The 12,558-nt window shown below is 49.4% G+C and overlaps 1 protein-coding gene and 1 long non-coding RNA gene across 2 annotated transcripts in view; both read left to right on the top strand.

The window, feature by feature from the left end:
- The window catches only part of LOC141277152 (uncharacterized), a 35,636-nt gene extending 32,488 nt beyond the window's left edge, over nt 1-3,148 (top strand). The window contains exon 3 of the long non-coding RNA XR_012327999.1: nt 2,486-3,148. This is a non-coding gene — a long non-coding RNA (uncharacterized lncRNA). The remainder of the gene's footprint in view (nt 1-2,485) is intronic.
- Nucleotides 3,149-6,298: 3,150 nt separating this feature from the next.
- Nucleotides 6,299-11,488, top strand: CYP2A13 (cytochrome P450 family 2 subfamily A member 13). Its single transcript, XM_073796826.1, is given in 10 exon segments — nt 6,299-6,478; nt 6,767-6,932; nt 7,840-7,986; nt 8,235-8,568; nt 9,626-9,741; nt 9,891-9,976; nt 9,978-10,039; nt 10,041-10,062; nt 10,612-10,753; nt 11,276-11,488. Coding segments are annotated over 10 exon segments (1,437 nt in total). The 3' UTR covers nt 11,458-11,488.
- The last annotated feature ends 1,070 nt before the right edge of the window (nt 11,489-12,558 follow it).

The raw sequence follows: 12,558 nt of genomic DNA, 5'->3' as shown, positions 1-12,558 counted from the left end.
CATAGATAGGTGCAACCATCACTGCAGTCGATTTTGGAACATTTTCATCACCTCAAAAATAAACCTCATACCTTCTAGGTGTCATTCCCCTACTCTGTCACCCCACCCCCCACCCTAAGCAACAACTAATCTACTTTCTATTTCTATAGCTTCTCTGTTCTTGACTTTCATATAAATGGAATCATGCAATATGTGGTCTTTTGTGACTGGCTTCTTTTGCCTAGCATAATGTTTTCAAGGTTCCTGCTAGTGACAGTATGTATCAGTACTTTATTCCTTTTTATGGCTGAATACAATTCAATTGTATGGATATACCATATTTTGCTTATCCATTTTTCTGTTAATGGAAGTATTAGTTTGCTAAGACAGGTAGTTTCCTAGGTACCATATCAAAGTATCACAAACTGAGTGGCTTTAAAAAAAAAAACCAGATGGGCTTCCCTGGTGGCACAGTGGTTGAGAGTCCGCCTGCCGATGCAGGGGACACGGGTTCGTGCCCCGGTCTCGGAAGATCCCACATGCCGCGGAGTGGCTGGGCCCGTGAGCTATGGCCGCTGAGCCTGCGCGTCCGGAGCCTGTTTTCCGCAACGGGAGAGGCCACGGCAGTGAGAGGCCCGCGTACCGCAAAAAAAAAAAAGCCAGAAACTTTGGCCATGGCTCAAGACTTGGCTCCTGAAAATAACCCCCACTGGCCTTCAAAGTCAAATGTTCTGGGGGCTCATCTTCCTGCGGCAGGACTTCCTGGCTGGGGAGCCCAATGTGGGGTTTGGAGCCCCTCGGCCCTTGGCAGGAATCTCTACAATTGTAATTGTCCTCCTGTTTGTGGGTTGACCACCTGGGGGTATAGGTCTTGACTATGCTGCATCTCTGACCTTCCTACCCATGTCATTGTGGTTCCTTCTTTATACCTTTAGCTGTAGAAGATCTTTTCTGCTAGTTTTCAGGTCTTTCTCATCAACAGTTGCTCTGTAAATAGTTGTAATTTTGGTGGGCCTGTGGGATGAGGTGCGCTCAGGGTCTTCCTGCTCTGCCATCTTGGCCACTTTAACAGGTGTTCTATTAATAGCTGCTAAATAAATGAACCACGTGTCCAAATTTTTCTTCCATTTCCCGGTCCTACTCTGAATAGTCTCTCCTCTTAATAGCACAGTTTTTCTAACACTCTCTCCAATGAAAGTTACTCATTCAACCACCTCCAGTGAGTCTCAGGGTCAGAATTAGGGTCAATACCTCTTATGGCTCCATACCATTTTGACACCCTTGAGCACAGACATAACAGGTGTTTTTAAAATTTTGTCTGCTAAATTCCAACATTAGGGTCATGCTAGGGTTGTTCTCCATCAATTTCCTTTTCTCAAGTATGGTTATATTTTCCTGTATCTTCATATGCCTAGTAATTTTGGATTTTATCCTGGATATTGCAAGTGGTACATTGTAAAGACTCTGGATTCTGTCATGTTCTGCTGAAGAATATTGATTTATTTTGTTTTGTTTTCAGGGAGCAGTTAATTTGACTGAGCTCAAAGGCTCAGCTCTGAAATCTTATTTCAGTTCTGTTAGCCTTGGTTGACACCGCGTGGAGTTTTCCAGCACATAAATAGTTCAACAATCAGTCAGAAATTTGGACAGAGTTTATACATAGAATTTGGGGCTCCCCCTCTCTGTCTCTCTCCTTTTTTGAGATTCTACCACCACTACCACCAGGTGTTATAATCACCCTAAACTCTGTCCTCTGGTTCTTCAAGTCAGAAAAATTCCAATGTTTCTATCTGTGTTTTAGCCGCCTCCACGGCACCTTCCAGGGCTTGCCTTCAGGCCAAAATATATAATAAACAGGAAATTCTCTTCCTCTAGCTCCCTTCAGTATCTGCCTGCTTTATTCACTTTTCAGCCATTTCAGGGAATTGGGGTTTATTTTAATGTTTTATTCTGAGTTTATAGTTGTTATTTTCAGGATACTTGTCCCTATAGAAGCTATTCAACCATAACCGGAATCAGAAACTCCTCAGAGCACGTCTAGAGTATGACCCCTCCATCCACTTATAAAAATTCTTTCTTTTTTGAGTCTGCCTCCTTCATCTCTGTCATCTCGCAAACTTTCCCCCCTCTCTCTACTCCAAGACCTGACATTCTTCTGAGAAGGAGCCTCTTCAGTGGCCATGGCTGTCCAAACAATCAGACAAAAGGAAACTTGACTGTGTTCTCTTCTTTGGTCTCACTAATTCCAGCCAACACTCCCACCAGCCCTACCCTAATCCTTGTCATCACTGAAATCTGAAACACAAACATCTCACTCCCTGACCAAACCCCTTGTTCTCCAGGCTCACTCACCATTTCACTGCCAATAGCCTGGATGGTAACACTGGTTGAGCAGGTCTTTGGTTAATGTTCCAAAGAATACAAAAACAATAAAAGGTCAAGTCTCCTCCCTATTGAGAGACCTTTTAAATATACATTTGTAACATTTTGGAATGTTTTGTTTCAGGCTTACAAGGAAGTTTTTCAAAAACCACAGGCTATCAAGGACAGTTTTCTGATGGTTCATCAAGAAGAAAAGGTGGAGCTTGGCAGTCTAGAGCGGTGGTGAAGAGCATGAAATTTAGAGCCAGCCACACGAGACCATGTTCAGCCTCTACCTTTATTGCCTGTGAAACCCAAAGCAACTCACTTCCAACTCTTTGGACCGTACTTAACTCATTTGCAAAATGGGGATGACAAAACCAAGACCATAGGCTTGCTATGAGGACTTTAATAAGCTCACACTCATTAAAAATTTCACACAGTAAGATGCTAAGTTCAATGAATGATATCACTATTGCAGTACTAGTATTTAAATTTAAAACAAGAAGGCTAACTTAAGATTCTCATGTGGGGAATTCCCTGGCAGTATAATGGTTAGGACTCCATGCTTTCACTGCCAAGGGTGCGGGTTCAGTTCCTGGTCAGAGAACTAAGATCCCACAAGCCGCACGGTGTGGCCAAAAAAAAAAAAAAAAAAAAGATTCTCATCTGGAAATTTGTTGGAACTAGTTAGAGGTGGTGGTTTCTCAACACGGTGAATGTACCAAACGCCGCTGAACATTTTATGGTGTATAAATTTCACTTCGATTTTTAAAAAAAGATTCTCATTTGGACAGCATCATACATTTCAGGCACACTTGTGGGCATGAGCCAGGTTTTTTCTAAGAGTTTTGGGTCAGGCTAGGGGGTAGAGGATAGAGAGTTAATTGATAAGGTTGGGACAGGGAACGGTGAGGTGTTACTGTGAAACATACCTGCTCTGTTCCATCCATCTCACATATCCAAGACCTGGCTTGGACCGCCCTGCTCTCTTCCCTTACCTGTGAACTCATCCCACAAGACCCAGTTCAAATGACACCTCCCCTACCAGGCCTTCCCAATTCTCAACCCTAAGTAGTAATTTATTACTAATAATTACTAATTAAAACTAATGGCATCACTGAGGACTTTAATTTATCCAGATCTGCTCTCCCACTAGCCTAAGAAATCCCTAAGAGCAGGGACTATGCCATGGTTCAACATGTCCAAAGTCGAGCTCGTTTTCTCTTGCCTCAGACCTGCTCTTGACCTGTGTCCCCAAACCAATAAACAACACTACCATCTCTCCCCAACACTAGCCTCCTCCCTCACCACAGCAAAGTCAACATAGAACCAAGTAAGAATTAGTTCTTCCTTCCATATCTTTCTCCAATCCGCACTCTCTCCCCATCTCCATGGTCCTGTCCTCTCTCACCTGTAGAAGTCACTTCCTCATCTCTCCGCTTATGGTCTCATCTCCAAAACTCTGAAGAATCTTTCTGAAACACAAATCTGACCATTTTGTTCCCCTGCTTAAAAGCCTTCTGTGACTCCCCGTAGCTTCAGGACAGAGTCCAAACTCCCTCAACCCAGTTGCATATGGTCCACCAGATCGGACACCTGCTCATGGCTCCAGACTCACCAGTGAACATGGCCCCAGATCTCTGTGCTCTAACAAGCTCTCAACCATGCTCCACGGGCCTCTGGCCTTTATACAAGCTGATTCCTCTGCCTGGAACTCTCCCTCCCCACTCTCCTTATCCTTCCATGGAAAAATTCCTACTGCGTCCCCTAGTGGTTTACCCAGAAACTACAAGGTTGAATCAGGTGTCCCAGCCCTGAGCCCCGCCATCTTGACCTTGACCTTTCTGCCTGTGCCCCCATCTTGACCTTGACCCCTCTGCCTGTGCCTCCTCATCCCAGCACTATCCATTCTGAGCTGTCATTGCCTGGTGACTGATCTGTCTCCCCCTCTGGAGTGAGAGCTCCATGAGGGCAGGTCCCAGGGCTGTCTTGGTCACCCCTGTGCTCTCAACATCACCCAGCACAAGCTGGCATGAAGTAGTGGGTTCAGTAAACACTGGTTGAATGCCTCTATTAAAAGGCTTAAGAGCCTGGGGATAATACTGTGGGAAAGAGAATTTTCTGAGAAGTTGATCCAATGGGAGTGACCTACCTCAGAATGTTCTCAGGACACATCTGTCCTATGGAAGTTTTTCTACTTAGTATGACCCTTGAAGACTGAAGGAGGTAATATCCTGAAAAATAAGGGAACTATTTGTTTTTTTTTTTTTAAGAAGGGAAATGGAGGGACTTCCCTGGCTGTCCAGTGGTTAAGTGTTCACCTTCCAATGCAGGGGGTGCGGGTTCGATCCCTGGTGGGGGAGGTAAGATTCCACATGCCTCACCGGCTAAAAAGCCAAAACATAAAACAGAAGCAATATTGTAACAAATTCAATAAAGACTTAGGGAAATGGAGCTGGGCCAGGTCTCTTGGAATCCAAACACATAAGTGATAGGGGTCCTGTAACTCTTTGTTCCGGCAATGTTGGCCCTTTGAGTTTATCTTGTTCTTTGTTCTTGGATCACACCACACATACCTGGGCTTAGTCTTCACAGTTGGTGTTTACCAGGGGTAACCAACACTATTAAGGAAAAATGTCAGTGAGGGAGAAACAGCAGGACCACTCCTCTTTTCTCTACTCCCACTTTCAGCATCCTAGGGTCCCTCTCTGTTTCCGACACTGGAGTTTACCCAAATCTCTCCTGACATAGTTCTCTCTGCCTGCTAATAACAGCCCTGACACACCAGGAATCACGCCTAATGGGGACTTCACACACCCTCAAATACAACCTTCGCTTCCCAAATACTCCCTTTCCACTGGTGGGGAAACCCAATCGCAGGAAGGGGAAGTGAGTGCAGAGCAGGAGAGAAAGGGTTCACACGTGTGCCCCTTGCCCACTCTCTGTTTTCTGTCCTCAGTATACCCACATGTAAAATGGGAAACATCAATAATAATAACGGAAATGATACAATCAATGTAGAGGGCTTCCCTAAGCATCTGGGTAGGGAACCATTGGGGCTCTCTGTGAATTCTAATCCTTGAGACAGCTGGGATTTTTCAGTATCATATTGATGTTTATTACTATTTCCAAGCTCTGGCCAGTCCCTCTGCCAGCTGAGACCGTGAGTTACTCTTCTCCAGTTCTGTGGGAAGTTCCATGGAAGTGCAGCTATGGTCTTCTACCTCTTGCCCAACCACAGATAGTCAGTTCCATGACCCCTATCCTGACCTCACTTTGAGGTCCCAATGAGAATTCTGGGAATCAAGAGGCAGCATTGTGTCCAAAGTAAAGGCAGATCAACATCTGGGGTCAGATTCCATGATCCAGCTGGACTCTCCTCCCAGGAACACCACATCCGCAGCCCGGGGTCCTTTCTCACCTCAAGACCCTCAAACCCATTCCCTGGAATCTCCCCCCACTATGAGACCCTTCAACCTACATCTCTCCTCACCAAAAGACCCCCCAATCCACAGCCACACATCCTGTTTCATTCTAATACCCTTATATCCAGATCTTTGAATGCTTCTTTCCCAAGACCCCAAAATCCACCACTTTGGGGTCCCTTCTCACTCTGAGATCCCAAATCCAAAGCTTAGGGGCTCCCCCAAGCAAATATTCCACAATCTTCAACTCTGGAACTTATCAGCTGCCCTCCACAGCCTAGGGTCGTGCCTCCCGAGGGAACCACAAATTCCATATTGGGGCCCACTCTCTGTTACTCTGATCTGAGGTCCCCCTCCTCCTTCCTTGCTGGCTCTGTCCCAAGCTAGGTGGGGAGCATAGTGGGGGGTATAGCTGGGAGGTGAAATGAGACAATTATGCAATCAGGACCAAAGTCGGCCCTTCTCTCCCAGGCAGTATAAAAGCAAACCACCCCAGACATCACCAACTGACTGTCACCCCCAGTGCCACCATGCTGGCCTCAGGGCTGCTTCCTGCGGCATTGCTGGCCTGTCTGACTATACTGGTCTTGATGTCTGTCTGGCGGTAGAGGAAGCTCGAGGGGACACTGCCTCCTGGACCCACCCCTTTGCCCTTCGTCGGGAACTACCTGCACCTGAACACCAAGCAGATGTACAACTCCTTCATGAAGGTGTCCCAAGGCAGAGAGATGGGTGGGATGGGATAGGGGTGGTGGCCTGCCCAGTTTGGTTGGGGCTTTGTGGCTGGGAATTGACGATGTTGGACCAGAGTCATAGGAAAGGAAAGGGGAGTTTTAAAGATTCAGTGTCAGGGTCCTGGCCAGGAAAGGCCACATCTTGGGATGTCCAGCTCCTTGACCGTCAGAACCTGTAGGGAAATGCATCTCGGGATGTGAGATCTGGGTACAGGGCCAGTTCAGAGTAGAGGTGCTCTAACCACTCGCACTCACCTCCATCAGGTCAGCGAGCGCTATGGCCCTGTGTCCACAGTCCACCTGGGGCCCTGGCGGGTCGTGGTGCTGTGTGGATATGACACTGTGACGGAGGCTCTGGTGGATCAGGCTGAGGAACTCAGTGGACGAGGCAAGCAGGCTAACTTCAACTGGCTCTTCAAAGGCTATGGGGAGGGGGACCTCAGAGTGGGGGGGGGCAGGGGGTGTGGTCAGGCAGACTTGATGGCTTCAGTGTCCCCAGCCTTCTCGTCCTGACTTCCTCTGGCATTCTCTGTCCCCATTCCTGTTCGTGGTTGCCGCCTCCTCTGTCTCTCATTTGTCTTAGCATTTCTGCGTCTCTGCTTCTCCCTGCCTCTCTCTCCCCTATCTCCCTGTGCTCTTTCACTAGATGTCTCTTCTTTCTCTGCATCTCTTAGGAGCTCTTGGAACTTCTGCTTTGGAACCCTGGTCCTCTATCTCCTTATGCCTTTTTGTCTTTTTCTCCTTTTCAACTTCTGTGCTTCCCCAGGCTTCTCTCTCCTTCCCTCTCTCTCTTCTTTCTTAGTCTTAGAATCTCACATTATTTCTGTTTCAAAATCCCCGTGCCTCCATCTCCTGGTAACAGTCTCTCCTCCTCCCAGACCCTCTCTGTTTCTCTCTCCTTATTTTTCTCTCTTCTCCAGTTCAGTTTTAGAATCCTTCACAATTGTTATATCCGCCTCCCAGATCTCCGAGTATCTCACTTCCCCTCCTTCCCTCCTCTGTCTCTTTCTCTTCCTGTGAGTGTCTCTGTATCTCTTTTCTCAGTGTATCTTTCCTGCCTCTCTCCTTCTGATTCTGTTCTTGCAACTCGGTCTCTACCTCTTTCTGCATTTCTCTGAGTTGTATGTCTCTCTCTGTCTCTGTCTCTCTCTTTCTCCCCCGCCCACCCCCCTCCCTCCCTCCCTTGCTTCCTCCCACCCTCTTTCCCTCCCTCCCCACCCCTCCCCTCCCCGCTCAATCTCCCACTCGCTCTCTCTGCCCACCTTTCTCTCGCTCTCCGGGCCAGGCGGCTGGTCTGGGCCTGCCCCGCCCCGACTCCTACGCCCCCTCTGCAGGCTTGGCGTTCGGCAGCTGGGAGCGCGCCCAGCAGCTCCGGCGCTTCTCCATCACCGCACTGCGGGACTTGGGCGTGGGCAAGCGCGGCATCGAGGAGCGCATCCAGGGGGAGGCGGACTTCCTCATCGAGGCCTGCCGGGGCACGCACGGTGAGTGGGGGGACCCCGGAGAGTGCGAGGGGGAGGAGGAGGAAGACAGCCCGCACCGACACACGCATCCTGGCCCCGGAAGGGGTCCAGGTTGGGCGAAGGCGTCCGGCCTCCCAGCTCTGGGATCTGAGGCTGGAAGTCTGGCTCAACACTTCCGCGCCCTCCTCAAATTCGCAGACTGGCATCAGACCGCCAAGCTGACTCTCCCCCAAATCCCTGTCTCTCCCTAACCCCACCCCATCCCCCAGGCGCCTTCCTCGATCCCACCTTCTTCCTGAGCCGAACCGTCTCCTGTGTCATCAGCTCCATCGTCTTCGGGGGCCGCTTTGACTGCGAGAACAAAGAGTTCCTGTCACTGCTGCGTATGATGCTGGGAAGCTTCCAGTTCACAGCTACGTCTACCGGCCAGGTAACCTGTCCCAGCCTGGCTCTACCATGCCTCTACCTCAACCTGCCAACTGCCCCTCCACACCAAGACAGGTGCCCCAAACTCCCATCCTCCAACAGACAGGATCCCCTCAAAACCAGCCCTTGGACAACTGAACTTGGACAACTGAACAGTTGCACCAGAACCCGGGACAGGTGGCCAATACTCAGTCTCCAAACACACCTGGATATCTCAAAAGATGCTCCCCCCAACAAAAAAAAAAGAATGAAAAAAAATAGACACTGCAGGCAAGATACATGTGCTCAACCCAGCTCTCTCTTCTCACCAGCGCAGGTGTCCTCACCCCAACTTACCTTAATATCTAACAGATGCTCCCTTTTAAGATATTCTATCTTTCCATCTGAATTTCTTAACACCTGGACAAGAGATCACCTCAGCCCATATCCTGACTACCTGAACACCTGGTGCAGGAAAATTCAGCCCACCAAAATCATTTGTTATCTACACAGGTGTCCCAAACCAGCCCACTAGAATATCTAGACAGTGCCCCCTACCCAGCTCGCTTAAATATCTCAACATTTAGACAGGTACCCCAAACCAAGACCCCTAAACATGTAAACACCTGGACAGATTGTTCCCCAAACACCCAAATAAGTGTCTTCCAGCCCAGCTCACTCAAATACCTACAGAAGTGCCCCCTATTGGCCCATTTGAATATATGAACACCTGAACAGGTATCTCCCCACTTGAACACCTGCACAGCAGCCCCACTTGAACACCTTAACACCTGTACAGAAGCCCCCAATCCAGATTCCCTAAGTATCCACACAGCTGTTTCCAACTGAGACCACCTGAATGCCTAAACACTTAGGTGACCCCCCCTTCCAAGTCCCACCTAAATAGCTAAGCACCTGGACAGGTGTCTCCCAACCCAACCTCACCTGAATATACGAACACCAGATGTATGCTCCAATCCAGCATCACCTGAACGTCTGAAACCTGATATGTGTCCCAGTCCATCTCACTTTAATTCTTGGACAGGGTCCCTCACACTTAACTCATGTGAAAACTTAGATCTCTATTCCCATCCAGCCCCATCGAAATACCTAAACATCTGTGTAGGTGCCTTTAACCCAGTGCCTTCCTTGCCCTGCGACAGGTCCGACTCCCATTGGGTCCTGAGCACTGACAGCTGTCCTTCCCTTCCCTTCTTCTCTCCCCACCCTCAGCTCTGTGAGATGTTCTACTCAGTGACGAAATACCTGCCAGGGCCCACACTGAACCAGCCAAGTGCCCACTGCCTGCTCCTCTAGACCATCCCCCAAGACTCTCCCCTTGCACCTCCCAGGTGACTTTGGCAGGACCAGGTGTGCAAGACCCTGCACCAGCAGCGCCTACGGCCTGAATGTTGTATGTCTGTGCCACACGTAGATGTCATGCATGTTGTACCTACTTGGACGGTCATCCCTGCCCTGAGTCCTCCCAATAGCTAAACACGTTCCCCCTCCTCCCCAAGCCAAAACCCATGAGGAGATTGACAAGAACCATCAGCCCAAGTTCAAGGACGGAGCTAAGATGCCTTACACAGAGGCGGTGATCCACTGAGATCCAGAGATTCTGAGACATGATCCCCATGGGCCCGGCCTGCAGAATCACCCAGGATACCGCGAGACTTCCTCCTCTCCAAGGTGCTGTCCCACCCAGCCTAAAGGGATCTCCAACCCACTCCCTGTGACCCCACACTCCGTTCCCCTTAGAAGCTTCCTAGCCCCTGTCCCACTCCCTCAAAGACTTTCCCAACTACCGTGTCGCTTCCACCTTCCCACTCAGAGACTCCTGAATCCCATATCTCCCCAGACCTCTTGCCTCAGGGAATATGAACCCTATGTCCCCCCCAAAATTCTTGTCTCAAGAGACATAACCTCCTTGTTCCCCCAACCTCCTGCCTTGGGAGACATGAACTGCATGTCTGTGAAAACTTCTGCCCCAGGAGACACAGAGCCCATGTTCCTCAAACTTCCCTTCTCAGGGGACATGAACCCCATGGCTGCCAAACTTCCTGCCTCGGGACCATGAATCTCATGTCCCCCAAAGCTCCTCCCTCAGAGGACCCCAACTCCCATGCCTCCCACTTCCCTTCACCTAGGTCACACAAATTCCCCCTCCACCCCCGGGTGCTTTCAGCACACCCATCCCCCACTCCACCTTATCAAAGTCCCCTCCCTCCTCCCAGCCAGGGCGCCGAAGTGTTCCCTATGCTGGGTTCCATGCTGAGAGACCCCAAGCTCTTCTCCAACCCGCGAGATTTCAACCCTCAGCACTTCCTGGATGAGAAGGGGCAGTTTAAGAGGAGTGATGCTTTTGTGCCCTTCTTCATCGGTAAGACACACTGCCAGGCCAACACCAACAGGGGCCTCCTTCATCTCTAAGGTGTAACCTAGTATCTTTCTCCAACTTGGAAGTCCCTCTTACCAGATACCTTGGAGCCAACCAGCTGCAACCCCCATAACTACCAAGAACCTGGGCCCAGGCAAAAGAAAAGGGATGATCATACCCATTTCAGAGATGGGGAATATCATGGCCCAGAGTGAGTCAGAGGTTTGTCCAAGGTCACTTAGATTCTTCAGATTCCTAGAAAGGCGATGGCACAGCAGCCATATTTGAGTGTGTATTTGAGGAGAAGGGGCACCTAAAGTTCCCATTGCTACAGCCTGTTTTGCTTCACCCCACCCCATGTTCTAGGGAAACAGGCTCAGAGAGGAGTAGCAACTTCTTTGAAAGTCTCTCAGGCCTCGATATTCCAGCCCATCCTCCCTGGGAGAATACAGCCGGGGGTCGGTAGTGGGGTGCAGGCAGCAATGAAAACAAGCCTCACCCCATGCCTCCCCCCTATTCCTTCAGGAAAGCGGTACTGTTTCGGAGAAGGCCTGGCTAGCATGGAGCTCTTTCTCTTCCTCACCACCATCATGCAGAACTTCCACTTCAAGTCCCCACAGTCGCCCCAGGACATCGACGTGTCCCCCAAACACGTGGGCTTTGTCACCATCCCACAAAACTACACCATGAGCTTCCTGCCCCGGTGAGCCAGGGCTGTGCCAGGGTGGGGCTGGTGGGAGGAGCAAATGGGGGAGGGAAAGGCGGGGCTAAGGATGGGGGGATGATGGACGGGGGTCAGGGGAAGGAAGGGGCAAGGTGGATAGGAGAGGAAGAAACAAACGGACTCTGTTCACCTTGCTAGAGGTGGGTTGAGAGGAAAAGAAACCTTATACTATACATTGAATAGTAACAATAACATATTATTTATTGAGCAAGTACACCGTGTCAGCTCTATGCTAATAAGCGTCATATACTCACCTCACTTAACGCTCACAAACCTATGTCACGGGGAACAGTATTCATGCCCATTTTACAGGTAACAAAGATGAGGTCCAGAGAATTTAAGTCTCTATCCGAGGTCCCGCAGAACACAAGTAAGTGCTCAGCAAGTACATGAACACATATCTGTATAGGGATGGCCGTACTTAGCACACAGTCATTTAGGGAGATTCTTAAAAAGCACCCCTTCAAGTGAAAAAGCAACAACTCATCATACTATTACACAATCTGAACAGCTCTGTCCAGGAGACTTTTTCCAGAACCCTGACAGGCAGCTGACCTGGCTTCACCACATACTTGCCCACACCCTTGCCCACTCACGCACACTTCGGAGGCCAGAGCATATTTCGTGCCCAACACCAGATGAGGCGACTGTGTCCGATCAGAGTCAGACCTGGGGACAGGAGTCAGACTTCTTAATGAAATGGGTGGGAGAGAGAAACACTTTCAGAGAAAATGCCAGGAGAAGTTTGGTAGCAGCCATGTCTGTGTGTGTGCGTGTGTGTGCGCGTGTGTGCATGCAGGCATTCGAGCATATGATTGCATGTTCTCCTGAGTGTATACAGGAAGTCACATTTCCTCTGAGTTTCTGAAGGTGGGGCTCTCTCTGGTGGATCTGGGATCTGTGAGGGTCTGAATCACCTGCTTACTCTCAGATAAGTTAGCGTATGTTCCCTTAGAAGTGGCATCCTTCAGCATTGCACAATCTGAACATTCATACACATCAGCTGTAGATCTTTGTGTTAGATCTAGAGTTAGATCTAACCTTAGATCTAAATGCTACACAGATCCTCGCATCCACAAAGCTT

Source organism: Tursiops truncatus, chromosome 19 (genome assembly GCF_011762595.2).
Source record: "Tursiops truncatus isolate mTurTru1 chromosome 19, mTurTru1.mat.Y, whole genome shotgun sequence".
NCBI lineage: Eukaryota > Metazoa > Chordata > Mammalia > Artiodactyla > Delphinidae > Tursiops > Tursiops truncatus.
Note: the sequence above shows the minus strand (reverse complement) of the source record. Positions and strands in the feature narration are given on the sequence as shown.